This window comes from Lolium perenne, chromosome 7, assembly GCF_019359855.2.
Source record: "Lolium perenne isolate Kyuss_39 chromosome 7, Kyuss_2.0, whole genome shotgun sequence".
Classification (NCBI taxonomy): Eukaryota; Viridiplantae; Streptophyta; class Magnoliopsida; order Poales; family Poaceae; genus Lolium; species Lolium perenne.
In genome coordinates, this window is record NC_067250.2 from 118959276 (window position 1) to 118980148 (window position 20873).

Below are 20873 nucleotides of genomic sequence, written 5' to 3' on the forward strand. Positions count from 1 at the left end.
TTAAATCTAGGCAAAAATGAGGGGAATTGTGGGGATATGTGGGGATTATCCTCCCCAAACCTGGAGAAGTAAACATGCTACTTGGGAGATTTCGGGATTGGGGATAATCCCCTCCGATCCCCTAAAATACTCTAGAAGTAAACAAGGCCTTACATGTGGAACCTCTAGAGGCAGATCTTTCGTGATCTAGCGCAACGGACGCTACATCGGAGGATGCAACTAGATTTCTCGATAGTTTTATTCTTTCATCCTTTCCCAAAGATTGATGATACATTGACTCACACAATGTTGAATTTTTTTTTTTGACCCACATAAGGGAATTTCAATTTAATATAAAAATACATTTTTAAAAGAATAAAATTAAAAAAGAAGCACGGTAACCATTGAAGGAAAAAAAAGAAGACGCGGCAGCTAGTGTAGAACATAAATGCCTAGTCGGAGAAAGAAAGAGAAGGGAAAAGAAGGAAAAGGGCAAAGACAAAATGGTCTCTGGTCCCCGTGAAGGCAGCGGTGGCCTCTCCCGGCGCCTATCGTTTCCGGGGCCCTTCTCCCTCTACCTCCTCGCTCGCCTCGCCTCGCCTGGTTGCTCCAGCTGAGTTCTTTCCCACCGCTGCTTCCCTCCAGATATAAACCCTATCCCTCTCCTCCTCCTCACTTCTCACTCGGGGCGCGCCGATCTCCTCGCCGCCCACGGAGCTGATGGCGACCGCCGTGGCGTCGCAGCCGCGCCACCTGCCCCTCGGCGCCGGCGGCGACCCGAGGGCGGCCATGTGCTCAGCCAGGTCGGCCTCCTCTCCCTCGCCTCCCCGATGCTTGCTGGCTGCTCCCATTAGCCCATAATAATTGCTGCTGTTAGCTCCATGGCGGGGTGGACTGCGCTGCGCAGGAATGCGCTGATTTAGGATTGGGTTATGGGGAAGCGGATTGTGGGTGATTGAATTGGTCGCTGAGTTGGGCGGGTAATTCCAGGTTGTGTGTAGACGGGGAACTTTGCCTCGTTGGTCTGGTAGCTTGCCGGCAAAGGGGATGGCTGGAGCATTGCCATGCGGTCTCACGGCCTGAGCTTTGGGGAGTAGTTGCTTGCCTTTGGCTTTGATGGACATAATTAGTTGGCGGAGGCCATACAATATCCATGGACGAGTAAAACAAAAACATATTCCTATGATGTTACGATGTTCATTTTACAGTTCTCCTTACTGTTTTGGATTACTAACTGATCAAATGGAACGTGTTTGCAGCACATCGAAGATCTATTCCCTGGACAAAGCGTACGGCTTCAGGTTCATGTGCAGAAGCGTTGTTGATCCAAGGAGCCAAAGGCTCCACTCGCGCATCTCTAAGCGGAAGTGCTACCTGAGGAGCCCACCCTCGGAAGTTGAGAAGATCGTTCACAGTGCTAGGTGGTTAGAGTTCAGGAGGCAGCGGACACCCTTTCCGAGAGCTAGAAGGTCCGTCCACAGCATTCCGCTGGCTTCTCGAGACGATGGCAGCGGCGTGTCCGTTAATGGGGTGCCGCAAGTTGATCCAGCGAGTCAGATGGGGGAAATAAGGCTGCAATTGGATAAGGCGTTGCAGAATGAAGACATAAGCACTGGGCTTGTCCAATCGATACATGATGCTGCCAGGTCCATTGAATTGGCTTTCCTTGATCACACCAAATCATTGTCAAGCTCTTGGTTCCCAAAGACATGGCTTGGTGTAGATAACAGTGCGTGGATCAAACCACTTTCTTACCAGGTAGAAACCTTACATTCTTCAGATGTAAATTTGCCTCTTTGCTTTGCATGAAGAAAGTGAGAAATCTCTGTGGTCTTACTAGGTTTCTATTGAGTTTTCCTTCTATCCATTTCACTCAGAAAATAGCCATAAGTATTTTGTGTATCCCATAGTTGTTACATGCATCGTTATTTCTTTTGCTTCTCCGATCCATTCAGGTAGTTCTGTTGTAGCCAGTTCTGCTTCTTCATTTATTAAATGCAATTCTGATGAAATATAGATGCCTTGGTGTATTTACTTTGTATGTTACAGGGGCCTATTGAATGGGTCATCATTTGTAACTGAAGTCAGTAGTGTGTTTTAAAACAACATTAGTTCTCTAGTGGAAATGATTTTGCTCTGGAATATGTATGTTAGATGCTGCTACTTTTAACCTACTTAGGTCCAAGCACCTCAGCTGACCTGCTTTAAGTTGATATTTCTTAATTCCACATTTCTTTGAATAAGCCACACCGTAGCTGCAGATTCTGAAATTCTGGTGAAATCCAAATTTTCTGTTCCCTGAAGTCTTACACAAGTTGTTTGCAGGCTGCTGTGGGCTCATTACTACAAGCAGTCATTGATGTTTCATCGAGGGGGACTGGCAGAGATGGAGATATTAATGTATTTGTTCAGAGGAGGTTTGCTCTTTAGCTATTAACTTGAATTTCATATCTAATTGCTCAATAGTTGGCAGAAAGTTGCTCAGAATTTAAACTTATTCCTTATATGTGTGTGTTTCAAAAACTGAGTTTGGTGTTTCGGTAGATTATGATTATCCCGTTTGCCCAACCAGCTTTTACCTATTTTATCGCTTGGCTGACCAGCTTTTTCCTGTTTCTGCGGCTACTTTTGTCTTATCTTAAACAGATAATACATAAGTTCAGCACATCACAATTTAGCAACGGCTAAGTGAGCCTAAGACTTAAATATCGTGAAGATAATTTTGTTATTCTACCTTAGACAGTACTTGTCTATGTATGGCCAAGTGGCCAACCCATTCCAAGATTCAAGTTTGACCACTGTTTGATCAATAATGTGCGGGTTATGTGACATGCTAGTCATACCAGTGGATCAGTGGCAGCAACGCTTTAGTGCAAGGGTTTTCAAACGAATGTTCATATTATTACGCGAATGAATGACTATATATAAGGTGTATTGCATACATATGTGAGCGTAAGATTTATTTATCATATCAGTTTTTCTATCTTAGATAGTACTCGCCCATGGTTTTCGATATTCAGATTTGACCAACAGTAGATCAATAGTATCTGTGCTATGTGACAAACTCATGACACTGGAATTCATATTGAAAAACTTTTCAGAATGATTCCACCTTGCCATTGTACAACTTGCATTTTATTGGTTTGATTATTGGTCAAACTTAAATCTTGAAATGTGGGAGTACTTTACATAAAAGGGAAGAAGTAACTTCCTATGTAACCAAAGTTTGTGGTGGAAAGCCCAAAAGGCAAAAAGGAACATAACCTCCTAGACTATCAAGAGAATATAACCATATTGAGTTCCTAATTGTACAGCTTTTGTATGATGCCCTTCCAAGGCTTATTTCATAAGTTGGACTCCGTGTAAAAAATACTTGATTATTAGAGTATAGAGAAATACATTCCTTCCCGTCCGATTGGGTTCGGAAGTTCGGATGGCAACTGAAGATGTGCTGTTCAGTTAATTATGCAAAATAATTGATCTATCATGATTCATGAAAAAACAAAATTACTTCCGAGGCTTCCTGTGTTAGGCTGTATTTGTGTTTTCTTAGTCCAGAATTAACCTGACAATGGATTCAATACTAAACTGAAGTAACCAACATATTGATGGCAGTAGATGTCGACTGGCAGTAGCCTGGTAGGTGGAATGATATTAGTATGAAGTGATATTGGTTTCACATGATCCAGAGTTTATTCTACAAGGGTGCATGGTTCCTTTTTTCTGAGCATGTTGGTGCACATGGTTATCGAAAGGAATTGTCAGATGTCTTGCATGCAATGTCCTGCCAAAGCTGAGAGCCTGAGTAGTCTATCATTTTTTTTCTGAATAATTGTGATCTTGTTCAGCGGTTGCATAGATGGAAATGAATATATAGCTTCTCCCATCTTGTTCGTCCTTTTTATGTAGTGTGGCCAGGGACATTGGATTAATCTGCTGTATCACACAAAGCAACACAATGCAGTTTATGTGATGATCTCTAATTTGATTGCAGTTTATCCCGCCTTCTCAGCTCTCTAGATGGTGTTATCCAAAATGAGTTGGCCAAAAGGGAACCTTCATTATATCAGTGGTATTCATCTAATCAAAATCCTTTGGTGGTGAGGACATTTGTGAACATTTTTGAAAATGACCCACGGTTTAACTCTGCGACAACAGTGTATGTTTTATTATTTTCTTTTCATATAATATGTTTATTATACAGTAAGTAATATGCAGCTGACATATATGTTGGTCTTGTATATTGTCAGATGTTGTGAAGTCAAGCCAATGGAAACTAGGGAAAGTGACCTTTCTCTACTTATGCTGGGTTTGTTCTGTCTTGCTGCTATCACAAAGCTTGGATCAGCAAAAGTTTCTTGTCAGCAGTTTTTCTCCATGGTCCCTGATATTATTGGTCGATTCATGGACATGCTTCTTGAATTTGTTCCTATAAGTAAAGCATATACCTTGACGAAAGATATTAGTCTTGAGAGAGAATTCTTGTGCAACTTTGGTCCTCGTGCTGCTGCTCCTAAGTTTGCTAATGATCATGGACTTGAGATATCATTTTGGATTGATCTGGTACAAAAACAATTACTAAAGGCTCTTGACCGTGAAAAGATATGGTCAAGACTGACAACAAGTGAAAGTATTGAGGTTGGGACCCAACACTATTTCATCTATTGTCTTAAAATCCTTTCTCTTTCAGTCTAACCTAATTTATTTAATCCTCACTGCAGGTTTTGGAAAAGGATCTAGCTATATTTGGTTTTTTCATCGCCTTAGGCATAAGTACACAGGCATACCTTTCCAAACGTCTTACAGATTCAAATGATTCAGTCAATGGTATTGTAAGGTGCAGCTATTCTCTCTGTGAAATTGTGTTTCAGTACATAAGCTTGAATAGCTGCTTTACTGTCTAAATGTTATTAAGTGTTCAGCTTAATGAGCTTATGGCCATCCAGGTATCTTATTGGTGGGAGCGTCCTATATTATCCACAGTTGTCCTCGATTAGCTCTTTTCAGTTGTATGTGGAGGTAATGCATGCAACACACTGAGCTGTAATGCTACAGCTTTCCAAATATTTTATGCAACTTTCTTGCCTTCAGGTTGTCTGTGAAGAGCTCGAGTGGCTTCCATTTTACTACGAGGATGTGCCAACTCCAATAGTTGAAACAGAAGGCAGAGAAGAAATGCTTAAAGGACAAGTAATATCAAGGGCGCTGAATATGTGCTCTTATTGGATGACTAGTTTCATAAAGTACAGCTCATGGCTTGAGAACCCTTCAAATGTGAAGGCAGCAAGATTCCTGTCTAAGGGGTATGTCAACATTCAGTTTTTGGTGATGATTCTCACCTTATTTTACACATATGGATTTGTAACTAACATTTCTAATATATCTCAATAACTTTTGCTAGACATGCCATGTTGAGCGACTGCATGATTGAGCTTGATGTAACAAAGTAAGCAGGAATTTCCAGTGTTTATCTGATGGTCATATCTGTTACTTGGTGTATGCTTTATTTACATATTGCTTAAATAGCGTATACGTTATATGATTACTTATTACGTTGCAGAAACAATATGCCAAAAGACCGAAGTTTGCCAAAAAACGGAGTATTGGTTGCTGGGACAGAGCTAGCTTCCATTGACAAGGTATCTGTTATAGAATGCACTTCAGAGTTGCTAATATATTTCTATTATTTTGCAATACCCAACTGAAGAATGTTATTCATTATTGATGAAGCTCTTGTGGCTTTTATATGTTCAAAGATGTCACTGGAAATAATGTTGCCGATCATATTAATGCCCTTAGGATTTCAAAGTTATAAGACAAATTACTACAATAAACTGTTGCACAGATAATTAGATGCCCTGGTCTGTACATGAGATATCATTATGCATACGAAATTAGGCATCATTAGATTTTTTTTCGAAACGGGGAGTTACCCTGGCCTCTGCATCAAAGAGATGCATACAGCCATTTATTCAACAAAGATTGGCAAAAAGCCTTACAATGATTATACAAACTGAAGCTGCCAAACAAGGTGACAAAGCACCACCAACTAACACGACGATAGAGGATCAAACAAGGCCTTATGCCCCGGCCACTGCTATCGCCGGCTCCCCGGCAAACTCCAGAGATAGCACCTCATGTGTGCATGCTCCGGTAGTCACCTCCATCATCTTCCGCCAACCGGTCTCCAGGATGAAGATCGAAGCGACGATCCTCGCCAAGCCTGCCATCGACGCCCGATAGCTCCACTGTTCTGCGCGTGTCCACCAACACACATCCTACGCCGAGACCCCGCTGCGCCATGCCGTCGAGACTCGTTGTCGTTGATGCCGTTGATGCGACGCCACTCCACCGTCTGCTCCAAAAACGATGCCCACATGAGGGAGAACAACGACGAGCGCCATCATCATCCGATCTGGAAGACCCAGATCCGAGGGTTCCCCCGGAGCAGCCCGAGCAAAGAGACGAGCATCATTAGATGTGTTTTGAGATCTACTGGATAAAGAGAGGATGGATCCAGTTTACACATATATAGCTTCTCTTTGTGAGCTTTCTTCCCATGGACAGTACAAGCATACGTTTGTGGTATATGGCACATTTCTTATAGACTGTTAGGTTGAAGCCATTCTGCGTTTCCTCTAAAAAAAAACTTGTCAAAAAGCATAAGGAGTTGGTTTTTCTGAGCTCTTTTGTACTTAGTTTACCAATGAGATCATTTTTAGTTTATAATGATAATTCCATGGAGAGTAAGTTGCACTGTACACTGGGGCATTGTCACTTTGTCTCACACACGCTGCACCACTTTTTGTAACAATAAAGACAATGTACCCAATTTTTACACTTTGCAGTTTGCACCACCTCCCTGTTACTTCTTGTTGCTATAAAGAATCTGCACATGGATCCACTTGTCAGTCTAATAGCCAATGGTGCCACGTGTAAGGCTTGTGTTCTAGCTTCCCCCATCCGCTTTTCACTGTAGTAGCCAGGGGCAAGGCCTTCTTTTCAACTGAAAAATGTAGGCAAGGTCTCAACAGGAGGGAGGAACGGTTCCACGGAATCTCATCTTGGACAAAGCAGAGCCGGTGGTGATCACACCTGCTTTGGGAGAGAGAAGAGGTGATGAATGGAGTAGAAGAAGCATATGACCCACGCGGTCTATGCCACCCATTAGCTTGACATGTGGGGCCCATATGTAGATTCTGTTAAGGTGATGTGAAGTAATGGGGAGTGGTGCAAAGTGCAATGTTGTTACCTCTACCCTGGTGTTTTGTGTTTATTGTTGCAAGAGGTGATGGTATTTCGCCACAAGTAGCAGTCTGCTTGGTGCAAAGTTCAATTTATGCTCCCCTGAATAGTGATATCTCTTGTTTTAAAAGTTTGATGACCTTAGTTTCAATTGTTGCAGTCGCTTGAAAGTGTTGATGAAGCTTTGGTTAAGTTAGAAAATTTGCTTCAAGAATTGCATCTTTCAAGTTCCAACTCTGGTAAGGAGGATCTAAAGGCCGCATGTTCTGATCTTGAAATGATCAGAAGACTGAAGAAAGAAGCAGAGTTTCTTGAGGCTTACTTTCGAGCAAAAGCAGAATATCTGGAGGTGAGCTCAAGTATTATTTTTATCGTTATGCTCCGTAATAGCCATGTATTTTCCTATTTGGAAGAAGTCAGGCTTGCATGCAAGTAGTGAGACCAGAGTTATTTCTCAAGATATTGCACTGCATCAGGATTCAGGAGTGCATTCCACCAGATACAATGGCTATGAAGGACTTAGCTATTCCTTGCACTTCTTGAATAGAACACTAAAGCTTTTATTTTTATTTTTAATAGAGGTTGTTTAGGCTCTTGATTTCCTTATTGGGTCTTGGGATGATTTATTTGATTGCTTGTTTGGGTTTGAAAAAGTTTCAGTCCTTTCTTCCACAAGCTGCAATGTTACATACTCCCTCCGTTCTAAAATACTCTACATTCTAGATCTAAAAATTGTTCTGAATTAGTCTACATTTTTTTGCTTTGTAATCAACAGGAACACAGAAACGAAGCAGTCTTCCGCTCTCTATTGGATGCCATTAATTTTAATGTAGCTTGGATTGGTTGTTCACATAACAAACTACTACTATTAAATGACATGCTATATGGTTTTAAAATTGGCAGAATGTAGACTATAAGAGAATGGAGGGAGTAGTTTACAACTAAACTATAAGACTAGTCATAGTGGGGAGTAACATAGAGTAGTAACATGCACATGTTACTACTCTATGTTACCACCTTCATAGTGGTTAGTAACATCAAAGTAGTATCATATATGTACGAATTAATTAGCTTGTAGACTCATTGTATCTTGGGAAGTGTGATGTTACAGTAACTACTAGCTATGTTACTCAATCCTCTTCTCTCCTCATTAACTCACTGCCACATAAGCAAATTTGCTGAGTTGGACACTTAGTTACTAGTGAAGTTACTTGCACTATGAGTAGTCTAAGAGAACGGAGGTAGTACTAAGACCATAACTAGACAAGATGGTTTCAAATTTATTTGCACATCTATTATTATCTTTTAGTGTGCTTGACTCAGCAGTTCTACAGAAACATGCAGTAGATAATATAGCTAAACTGTAATTGTTACTGGATGTCTGTTTAACATTGAAGATTTCCTTTACCAGTTCACGATTAAGCATGTTAGTTTATTGAACGATGGGCACATTTGTTTGCTTATAGTCAGAATGTTGCATACTTAGTTCTTGCCCATCAGAATATGAGACAAAAACATGAACCCCAAGTGTATACTTGATTGTATCACAGGGTGGCACAACATTTTTTAACAGCCATGATACATGAGAGGAAGTTTTTGATGGCTGACTAAGCTTTCTTGAATGGGCTGGGATGGTCCGGCCACATGGAAATTGTTTCACTTTTCCAAGCCACATAGCATCACCACTCGTTGTCCAAATGACTTCTTGTAAGCAGCTCTAAAAAAAGAGTTGTTGTAAGCAGTGAATAATATTACTGGAAAATAATCTCTGATCTTCAACAGTTTTATCTCAAAAGATTTTTGTTCCACCATATTGCCCATTCTTATAAAATGTTCCTATTTTTCTTTTCTTGTCGAAGGCTTCTGCTGCCAAGGTGGATCAAAAAGACATGCAGTCAAATGACATCCGACGCTTCGAACAGTTGAGACATGAGTTGATCGAGTTAGAAAGAAGAGTGCAGAAGAGTGCAAATGATTCTAAAAAAGAGGAGGTATGCTTGTCTAATACTACCTCCATTCCAAAATAAGTGTCGCAACTTTGTCTAGATGGATGTATCTAGACACGTTTTAGCGCCTAGATACATCCATATCTAGACAAAGTTGCGACACTTATTTTGGAACGGAGGGAGTATATGTTACTAGATAGCAAATGAGGATGCAGTTGGTATTTGAGCCGACACATGAACCTCAGACTCAGCGGCACTCGTGGAAGATATGACCATAAATTATTTATGTTCTATGTCTTACTCGGTTACATACTGTGTGACCATTTAGACCATAATGGCTGGATTTTCTGCTGTAGAAGTTTGTTCAGTTTTGATGGGTTGATATCCCTGTTTTTCAGTTCCAGGAAAAGGGTGTTCCAGATGAAACAATAGATGCTTTTGTGTCATCGCCTCTTCTGTCAGAGCCTTCTGGTCCAGTTATCAAGAAAGAAAGTTTTATTACCAAAACAGTAGAGAAGGTTAAAGACAGTACAACGGTATGACCTTTCAAATTTAATTAGTCCCTTTGCATAAGGAAATCTTGTAAGATAAGTACTTGCACAAATATTTAGAACAAAGTGCATCTGGACATTCCTTTACCAGCTTTTATGTTCTATTTCTTACACAAACGGTGCTTGATGGCATCACAGGTTGTTAATATATTCCATGCTAATAAATTTGACGATAGTATTAGTTGAGTGATATATATGGTTGCAAATTATTTTGGTAGGAACCTAATTGTCTAAGTAGTTGTTGCCTCTTTTCACTAGCATTAAACTATTACTAGAGGTCAAAATACAGGGTTACAATTTATTTCTTCTACTTTGTCCTGCACAGATTGTGTTGCAAGGGACACAACTCTTAGCAATTGACACAGGAGCTGCTATGGGTTTACTGAAAAGATCTATTATTGGGGATGAACTGACTCAGAAGGAGAAGCAGGCTCTTCAGAGAACCCTGACGGATTTGGCATCTGTTGTTCCAATAGGAATACTCATGCTTCTACCTGTGAGTCTTTCTTGAGCTCGGATTTGTACCTCCTGATAAGTCTGTGGAGGTCTACATTATTTGTTTCTTTCAGTTTGGTGCAGCAGTAATCCTGTTATCTCTTCACATCATCCACTGTTACCACACCAACTAGACAACCCAATATATTTTAATACCCAAATCACTATGCTCAAGGATTTAGTTTTGTGCCGTTAAGATTGCAAATCATATTCTCTTAGCTTGTGAACTTAGTATTTAGTGTAGTTGTCTCTATTGTCGGAGCATTCTAAACAGGAAATGCAGTTGTCTCCATCGTCAGAGCATTCTAAACAGGTGCCTTTGTTCCCAGGTTACTGCTGTTGGGCATGCTGCTATGTTGGCTTTCATCCAGAGATATGTGCCTTCCATGGTTTGTAACCTTGTACAACCCTCGCTACTCCCCTTGTTGCAATATGTAATGTAATTGCGTATTTGGTATTGTAGATCCCCTCCACATATGGCCCCGAGAGGTTATATCTTCTCAGGCAGCTTGAGAAAGTGAAGGAAATGGAATTGTCTGAAGGCAGCAGCGAAGATATGTCTGGCACAATTAGTTCAAGAGGTGACCAAGTGAAATAAGCTAACCATGTACAGGTGGACATAAGTATACTTCTGATCGTCTTTTCTGTAAAGAGTAAGTACAATTTGGCCTGTACACGCTCCCTGCATTACTTTGTTTTCAAAAACTGCTGGCGTTCTGACTGCACCTTTGAACTGAAACTGCTCCACTTAGCTGACAACTCTTATTTGTCTACAAATGTTTGTCATTTGCCTGTGGGAATTTTTCTCTAACTTTGACCAGTAACATGCATTAAATGAAGTCCTAGGTTGTGCATGTAGTTTCATCATGAAGAGTGCATGTAAAAAATGGTAGCATTGCATTTGGTCTGAAAAATTCATTCAAAATATCATAATCTGTATTTTTTTTAATTTGACTTATAGATGCATATCAAGTAACACACTAGAAACCATGCAATTTTAAAAATTGGCAATTCAACTATAGGGATTACAGCAAATGAATTTTACAGAGATATACTCTCAAATAGGTCCTCTTTCTTCGGACACTTCAAACTTGGAAAAGGTTCAGTTATTCACTTCAAGAAGCTGTTCCTTTGTAGCGCGTTGGCCTGGTGTTTTGAACAAGATACAGGAGGGATTCGTTTCATTCTACTCATAAAAGATTCTCTCAGTGGCATGCTGATGGAAGTAGAGCTTCAAAGGTTACAGTGGTTATAACCAAACAATGCATGGATATACGCTGAAGGACAATCTATCCTGAAGTTGTGCTTTTGTAGATCTTTGTTAATATTTCATAGTTACAACTTACAAGGGTGATATGTGCCCACTCAGCATAGAAGATCAATGTCCAAGCTCCTTTTGGATAATGTCTGTGTAGGGTAGAGATTTTGATAGAGGATTGAAAACCAAGCTAGATACTGGTTTATCACATGTTCTCGTCATTCATGTAACCCCATGTATATCTCTATTTCTCCCTTCTCCATTTGTGGAGAATTGTTCTCATGTAACCTAATGCCAGATTCAGGGCTTTGATTGACCTTCCACTGCTTTCTTGTGGACGCCGCATAAATGAGCGGGGCAATGTCCTTGGGCTTCCTCCCATTAAGCCAAGGAGCATCCCAAAAAAGGGCAATCTTCCCATTGCCAACGGTGATGGTGGTGGACACAAAGAAGAGATCCATGTCCACATTGTCGCAAGGGGTTCCCATCCCCATCCAATGATGCTTGGATTTCAAATTCAAGATGGATATAAACTTGACCGTTCAACACATCCATGAATACATCCAACTTTTTTTCTTTTCGAGAATACACCATGGAAAGTTGTATCAATCACATACAAGGAGTGCCAAGAGGTAAAGAAGGCTTGCCATCAAGAGGTGGCAGGTCCTCACCACAAGCCTACTCTCCTAATTGCCACGGTGTAGCTACAGGTTCTGGAAAAACAAAAAAAGAGCTACGGAAGAGCTTCGCAAGCTTCCACCTATCGCACTCCTCTTTGATCTTCTCCTTGATGCAAGCCTGGGATGGTACCACCCCATTGAAGACCACGTCATTTCGATGCCTTCATATCCACCTATCGCACCAGTTCGTCTTGTCCGGAGGACCCACATCCAAACCTCCCGCACGACGACACATCCAAGGAGCAAGTGCTGCAGCGTCTCCGGCTCCTGATTGCAAAGGGGGCAAGCTGCGAGGGCCAGCAAACCACGATGCAGTAATTTGTCCACCGTCCAGCAGCGGTTCTTCGACACCAACCACGCGAAGAACTTACAACTGTAGGGCGCTCTAGAACGCCTGATCTCATCCACCACTAGGCTCTGATAGTCCCGCCAAAGAAAGCCTCGTAGGCTGACTTGGAAGAGTAGCAGCCGTCGCTAGTCCGCCTCCAAACTAGCTTATCCTCTCGCTGGGGGTGGAGGACGACAGTGGCTAGTGTGTGCCATAAAAGAAAGAACTCAGGCAGAGCTCGCTCACCCAATCCGGACTGCAATCCAGGAGCCACCCACCTGCCAGCCCTTCCTTGACAGAACGGGCATTGGCCCTCCGCTTGGAGACCAACAGAGCCACATGTGGAGCTATATCCTCCACCTTATCTCCTCCCAGCCACCGGTCTTTCCAAAACCACGCCCGCTCTTCATTGCCCAACTCGTAGTAAGTAGCAGCGTCAACAATCGCGGAGCACATGTTGGGTGTTTGGATGTTAAATTCTGCCCAAGCCTTGGAGGGATCCACCTTCTGGAGCCACGACCACCGGCACCTAAGCCACATGAATGCCCTACTGATCTTGAGAAGTGACTCAAGAACCTTGGGAGGAATGTCCAATGACATCATGGCGTGAATGAGAATCGCGCATAACGTCGTCTGAACAAGGATCGTCCTCCCCCCTTTGGTGAGAAGGTTCGCACACCATGGTTGCAGCCTGCCGGCCGCATTGTCCACGAGATGATGAAGCTGGGCCGCCGTCACCTTTCGAAGCCCCAGGGGAAGGCCCAGGTACTTGAAGGGGAATGAGACGACCTCATAGCCCAAGATCGAACGCGCAAGATCCACTTGCTCCGCCGAGAAACGAATGGGGTGGATGGAGCATTTGGCGAGGTTGGTGTGGAGCCCCGATGCCACCCCAAAGTCATCCACAATGGAGGCACAAGTCAGGAGGTCACCTTTCCTAGGCCTGATGAAGGTGACCACATCGTCAGCGTACATGGAGGTGCGATGCCGGAATCCATTAGGGGCCAACTCCGAGAGGAGACCATCCGCCGCCGCTCGCTCAAACAGCAGATGCAGGACATCCATGACAGTGTCAAACATCAGGGGGGAAAGGGGGTCGCCCTGCCGGAGGCCACGCCGGTTATAGATGAGGCCACCTGCCACCCCATTCACCACCACTCGAGTCGACGCAGAGCCGAGCAGCCCACAAACCATGGTGATCCACTTGTGCCCGAAGCCAAGCTTCTCCAGGACTTAAAGAAAAGCCCAGTCCACTGTGTCAAAGGCCTTGGTGATGTATACATCCAAATTTGGATCCAATTAAATGATTTCCTCCTAAATGAGGAAGCCGATGACTACATCTCCTAGAACCTCACGCCTAATGGGGTGTACTTGATGGCCTCGACTTACAATGCATAATTCATTGGGGCAACTAGCATGCTCATGAACATGAATAATTGTAGGCTTTGTCCGCTTTGCAAGCAAACCCAAGAGAGATCGGTTCATTTGTTATACCATTGTTGGTACTCCAAGAAGCTTTGGGATATGGTGAAAACTTGAATTGGTGTCTCATCCATAAAAACAAATGAGTGTACGGTGGACATCTCCCTCGTGTCCTGGTGGACCATGATGACTTGTACGGCCAACCCAAACCGTAAGGCCATAAAGTCCCTCACAATGCTTATGACTTGGACCATTTGGAAGGAGAGAAATGCAAGAGTTTTCAATAACAAAGAGGGGCCTACTACCATATTACTCGACACCATAACAGTGAAGTAAGTACATGTTTTGATTCGGGGGGGGGGGGGGGGGGAGCATTTGAGTTTTGTAATGACGGGAGAGTAATCCCCTTAGAACCTTTTTCGTTGTTCTCTTGTTCTCGTGTTTGGTCTTGTCAAGACTCTTCTCCTTAATTAATGAATGGAGGTAACTTTTTTGCCTCCAAGTTCAAATAAAAGATTTAGGGCTTTACAAGCTTGCTCTAAGCATTCACAAATCACAAGCCTGAGTGGTGAGTTTTTCATGCGTTGCTTCAGTACCAGCCTGAGTTTGTCATCGGCGACAGCATGTGGAACGATGGTGGTTACGACTTATGACCACGTTCGGTTCCCCTATGAATATGCTCAAGAATTGACATGTCGGTAGCTGACTGTCGAGGAACCAGCGCCTGCGATGTTGGCTCTCAACTGTTAGGCAGCAACACGCCATAGAGCGTTCGTTGTCTCAGACTATTAGTCGATAGTGAGACTTGGCAGGCTTAATAGCATTAGAGCAACTCTAGCGTGCAAGCGGTCAAAGTTAGTGTACCCTCTAACCTCATTAATGAAAATGACATCATCATTCTGCGGAAGTTAGTTCAAATTTTGTAGTACTGATTTATAAAAAGTAGCTCAAAACGATTTTGTAGTACTGATTTATAAAAATTAGCTCAAAACTAAAGGGTACCTTAGCTTTAACCCACTGGCATTAGGAGCAACTCTAGCTGCAGATTCCGAAAAAATAGTACTACAAAATCATTTTGAGCTTCTAGAAATCAGTTTATTGTTACGGAATTTTGCCTCCCCAGATACTAGAAAAAATCCCTCAAAATTATGCGAGTTCCAGCCCCGCTGCCTGCCCACAATGGTAGTGAGGCTGCTACACACCCTGCCGTGCCACCCGCTCGACATGAACCTGCTCCTCCAAGTGGCTACTGTCAATTATATATTTTTGCATTGTATTTTTCTTTAAATGGAAGCAATTTTTTTTTATCCCTTTTCATTAATTAAGAGGGAGAGAGAGTGTGTTAAGAGTAAACATGAAAATATAAATTTGTTCTCTTAAAACCTGACCATTATATGTTTTCGGCATTGTATTGTTTCGAAACAGATGTACCTCTTCCATTTATTAAAAGAGATCGTGTTAAGAGCAAACACGGCAACAACAAAAAAAGAACAACCAAACGGATGGATAACAAAACCTACTCTCCCGGTATGATGCATCCTAAATGCTTCGCCTTGGCCGTGAACCAAGTGCCAACCTTCCTTTTATCTTCAAAATGGTGATAGTTGGCATAACCAATTTTCCTTTTAAAAACCTCACATTTCTTTCGTTTTAAATTGTCCAAGTGACAATGATTGCAAGGGAGCTCATTGCATTTCTTAGATGGTTTGGCAGAAACCTAAGAGGCTAGGTTGCCATCTCAAGGGCATGCAAATAAGAGGTTAGAATCGAAAGTACATCTATCCCCTAAGTGTGGTTTTGTTAATTAAAGAAAATTCCTATGAACTAATTTTTTCATTGAGTTTTTTATGAAGGAATGCTCCATAGATGATGCTTGAAGTCCATGTGGCGGAAGCCATGACGATAACAACATACATTGAGTACTGGCATCAATACTATTGGATTGAAGAGATAAGTAGTACTCCCTCTATGCCAAAATATAGTGCCTATAAGATTTTTTTAAAGTTAAGCTGGGTAAATTTTGTCAGAATTTATTTCAAAAATCACCAACATCTAAAATCTAAAATCAGTAACATCTGATTCATCATGAAGTATATTTTAATATGGTGTGGATTAGGTATTGTAGATATCAACGCGGATTTGCTACCCGCATGGCTAGCTATGCACCCCTTCATGGCCATCCGATATAGTGAGCAGAAAAATGAAGGGATCAAGATTCCTATGGCTGGCAAAGAAATGAACTTAACGGCTGCTACTTCCCTGTTTGGAGACGTTGGGCTGCTCAAGTGCTGCTAGCTGTAATTGCAATATAGACGGTAATACATACGAGAGTTCATAAAACGACAGTTCGTTCAAAAGTAAAAACAATATGCTACACTTTTTAGTACACATGTAGTTGCAATATAAATGATAATACAGTCTGAACTTCGTTTGTTTTGGCATTTCTTACTGGCATTCATTTTGGCATTTCGCACTGGAATTCGTGTTGGCATTTCTGGCTGGCGCTCGTTTTGACATTTCTGCATGTCATTCGTTTTTGCATTTCTAGCTGGCATTCGCTGAAACTGCTTCCTCCATTTCCTTGTACAGAGCTCCATTTCCTTGTACAGAGCATGTTTCCGAGGAACAGACATGCAAAGTGCATGGGTAAAGCTAGCTGTGGCCGTTTCCATTATCCACAGAAACTGCAAGTTCAATTGTTAGGCGTGCATGCACCGTGCGCCAGAACTGCATGTGATATGGACATGTTTTGTGTTGGTTCGATTGCTAGGTTGTTGTGCTGATCTTTCACTTGGACCATCGCAATTGCACTTTGATTGACAGTGCGTCTTGGCGCGGTAGGATATCTCGTAGAGCACCACCTTTCCCTTCACATTGTCAAGGAGGGAGCTGTCGTCAGGGAGGAAGTTGTAGCCACGGCCGTTCGTTTTGGCATATGTGTTTGAAACTGGTTGCTCTCTTTCGTTGTACCGACCAGATGTCCGTGGCTACTCTGTTCCTAAACAGTCTAGTAAATTAAAACATAAAATCACATAAATATTTCTAACGGAGAGTGTTGGTTGCTATCCTTTTTCATGTGCATACTTTCTCGACGTCCGTTCATTGATTTGTAATTCTGGTCCACGTCAGATGCAATTTTGATGCTCAAAGGCGTATGCAGTTTTGCTTGTCTAAGTCATGTGCAATTTTGATGGCCAGATATATGCAATTTTCTTGTCCAGTGGAGTAGCGACCTCCTCGTCCGCTGCTAGATTTGTTTGGCCATTGAGATGGTAAAGGATGATATAGGACATGTGAGACGCAAGGATGGACAACTCGCGACTGGATTTCTTTCTCCCAAATACGAGGACATGCATCTACCATAAACGCATAGCATTAACACAGCAAGAACAAGAAAATAAGGGCATAGCGACGCTGGCCCACGCCAGGCATAGAAGGCCAAATTGAAATCCAGAAGCAGCTCGCGGACGAGGCACTGGACTATGTGACGCGAGCATTGCTGAAGCTAGTCCTGGCGTTCCGGCAGTCCGCTTCTCCAGCGCCTCCCCTTCTTCGTCCTTGGCCCCTCACCATTCCCGCACGCATGAGCGAGATGCAGCGCAGCAGCCAAGTACCACCAGATTCCCGCTCTTGCACCATCGCCCACTGCATCCCGTCGCCAGTGCGCACGCCCTTGCAGCCCGATGCTTTGCTCCCGCCTGCCACTGCACCTTGCATGACGCTCCGACGCCTCGCCTCCACGCCCTTCCACCTTCGCCGCACGGACTGCACCAACGCACGACCGTCTCGAGCAACGCGGCGCAGCTCGCAGCCCTGCTTCCTTTGGTTCCACGTCAGGCAACCGCTGCCCCTTCTTCTCCTTGTGCCGCGTGCAAGCAATATCGCCACAGCAGCCGACGACAGCGCACCCACCAGCCATGGAAGAAGAATGGTGGCATAACTAATCCAGCTGCTTGCTAATCAACTAGCGGTGCCGAAAGGATTCACATTTAACCTCGCTTCGTCAATGAAATATGTCTAATCTATATTCATTGAACTTGCTGTGCTATTGCTAGGATAATTTCTTCAACCGAGCATCTGCAATACGGCATGGATGCAGGATTGAGGCACCCCATAAGCATCGGCACCACACCACACGTGCCCGACTAAATATGTGTGTCCCTTGACTAATATTTTAGTAGGAACGATGGTCATGCACATAAGTTGGCGTGCAGTTTTGCTTGTAAAATAGCAATACAATTTCCCATCAGGTTGGCTATAGAAATGACATTTCCATAACGTGGTGTGACAGACTGGTAGATGGTGCTCTCCCTACAACGGCGTTAGGGCCTTCCGTTAAAATAAAGTGCTCCCGGTCAGGGATTTCATGCTCACTATAGTGAATCAAACGGCTGTAAGAGCATGCATAGCTAGCCATGCGGGTAGCCCACTATTTTGCTTGTAGATATATAACATTTTGTCAATAACCTCGGCCAAAGCTAGTGTAGTTTAACTTTCACGGAAACCAACATGCGCTATATTATGGCATGGAGGGAGTATATGATGGAGAAGAATAAAATAAATATAATTTATATGCATCAAGATCATTGAGTTGAAGAGATGAATTTCATATGATCAAGAAGAAAATAAATAGAACTTCAATTAATCAAGATGAATTTCATCGAAGTTGGAGTTCTTGTATGGAACTCAGAGTTTTTCATGCTTGCATGATCACAGTCTTGAGACAATGAAGTGAAGAGAAGAATTAGTTGTGAATCTCTTGCCATAGAGCATGAGGAGGAACAAGTGGAAGATAATTCTCTTGGATTCTAGAAGACCTACTCTCAAGTGTATAGGTGTAGCACACAGAGTCAAGTGACCTCGTGGTATGGCACTCCAACGGGACGACCCATCCCGCGCCCGCGCGTCCGGATGGGTCCAGCCGGACAAAAACCCGGCCCAGCGCGCGGACCCATCCCTAAAACGGATGGCCGCGGCGTCCGGAACGACGCAAACCCGGCCCAAATCTGGGCCGAGTTTGTGTGGCCGCGGACGCGAAAGGCTGGTCGCTCGCGTCCGCCCCTTGTCCGCCCCTGGCCCGCTTGTCATAGACATAAACATTTGTTTTCATTAAAAAGAACCCATTACAATTTTTTTAAACTACTACTTCTATCCTACTACGTACGGGGCCGGCGGCCTCGCCGGCGTCTCCTCGCCGACTCGCCATCGGGGCCGTGGATTTCACTCGACGCGGGCGGCCTGTACGCGTGAGGATTCCACTCCAGCTTACCAGCTGGGTGGCGCGGCGGCGGCGGCGGCTTCGGCGGAGGCCTTCATCCTCCTCCTTTCCGTCCGCGCACCTCGGGCGCGCTCCGCCTCCTGCGGCGGAACCATCCGCTTCCCGCATACCTCAAGCTCCTGCAGGGCGGCGCGTTCCACAGCGGTGCGCGCCTCCAGGCGGACGCGAGCGGGGGCCTGGGCCTCGTGGTTCTCCTGCCGCCGGCGCATGCGCTCTTGCCGGCCGCGCTCCGCCGACGCAGCATCCTCCCGGGCGCGCCGCTCGGGCGAGGGCATCTGGATGAGGTGACGGGCTGCTCGCATAGCGATCAGCTCGTTCTTCTGGCCGAGGAGGTCGCCTAATCGGCAGTGGCCGGCCCGCCAGGTGGCCTCGTGCTCCTTCGTCACGCGCGTGAGATCGGCGAGACGCTCCTCGATGGCGGTGTTGATATTCGCCAGCGCGAGGTCCTCCTCGTCGACGGGCTCCTCCGCGGCGGCCGCCCCCTCCTCCGCGGCCTCGTACCAGCCGTCCGCGGTCTCGTGCCAGCCGTCCGCGGCCGCCTCCACCATCTCGGCGTCGCCTGCCTTCTTTGCCACCGCCTCGGCAGCGACGCGGAGCGCCTCGTCGTCGGCGACCCACCGCGAGTCCGCGCGCTCCTCCTCCTCCGTCCGCGGGAACCTGGCCCGGGCGGCGAGGGAGAGCTTGGCCCACGTGGCCTGCAGGGTGCGCGGCATGGCGACGGAGAAGGTGGAGTGGCCGCCGGAGAAGGTGGAGTGGGAGAGGAAGGTGATGCGGTCTGTGTGAGACCGCCGCCGTCTTTTATAGCCGGCGGCCTGGCGGGAAACTAGGGCGCGAGCGCGCGCCAATGGCGTTTTCGCGCGCGCGGGAACCTTGGTGCGCGCGGGATCTTTCCCGCGCGTTCCACCGCCCACCATGGCTGTCCCGTCGAGGCCTGCCATGGCGCAGCGCCGCGCAACGAAGACGAACCACGTGGCGTCTCTTTGGATCACCGCGTTGGGCGCTGCGTGCGACCCAAACGGACACGCGGACGCGGGGCGCTGTCCGCGTGTCCGGCCGGCCACGCAAACGGCCCAAAACGGACGGCCCAGCGCGTCCGTTTGGGTCGGGCGGTTGGAGATGCCCTAAGCACTTGTCAATTGAGCGCTATGAACTAATCCATAAATTAAGTGTTTGGTATGACTACGATGGGTTATATGGCAATAATGGCTTGAATCAAAATCCATTTAACCCACGAGAGGATGGCATCAAGTGGATATGACCGTCAAGCTTGAATAAGTTTAAGTTAAAGATAAGAAACTTTCTGTGTTTAGCTTGAAGCTTGCTGTCCATTTGGCGATAATGGACTTATGAAGATGAGATGAAGATATGCTTCCCATAGTGCATTATGGGAGAGCCATTTTCTTGTCTTCACAAAGTGAGTGCAACCAAGTGAAGAGTTCAATTTTGAGGAGAGCATGACCTTCATCGTCTAACTCAAGTAGAATGAGCTATTTTATCGGTCTCAAGGTGGTTGTCGAACTAGGTTATATGTTGATAGTCGTACCATCAAGGGGGCTCTCGGGTGAGTAGCTTGATCGCATCATTCGCAGAGAGCTCAAACCTCTGCATCATTGGCATCATATTTCTTAATTGTTATTTGGCTTTATATATGTGAGTTTTTAGATCTAGTGGTTATATTTACAAGCTCTAAA

General features: G+C 44.6%; 1 protein-coding gene across 4 annotated transcripts; it reads left to right on the forward strand.

Annotated features, from left to right (window-relative positions):
* Nucleotides 1-522: 522 nt before the first annotated feature.
* On the forward strand, nt 523-11797 carry LOC127323790 (uncharacterized). Of its 4 annotated transcripts, none has more exons than XM_051351916.2 (17): nt 533-782; nt 1239-1737; nt 2305-2396; nt 3974-4138; nt 4230-4617; nt 4701-4816; nt 4926-4998; nt 5071-5282; nt 5381-5425; nt 5540-5618; nt 7385-7573; nt 9084-9215; nt 9569-9706; nt 10047-10217; nt 10546-10605; nt 10680-10869; nt 11264-11797. In XM_051351916.2, the coding sequence occupies exons 1-16, from the start codon at nt 700-702 to the stop codon at nt 10812-10814; spliced, it is 2577 nt and encodes an 858-aa protein (XP_051207876.1). In that variant the 5' UTR covers nt 533-699; the 3' UTR covers nt 10815-10869; nt 11264-11797. The 4 variants fall into 4 exon arrangements, with proteins under 4 accessions (XP_071679460.1, XP_051207876.1, XP_051207874.1 ...); XM_051351914.2 differs by having other exon boundaries at nt 11282-11797; XM_051351915.2 differs by having other exon boundaries at nt 11354-11797.
* Nucleotides 11798-20873: the final 9076 nt, after the last annotated feature.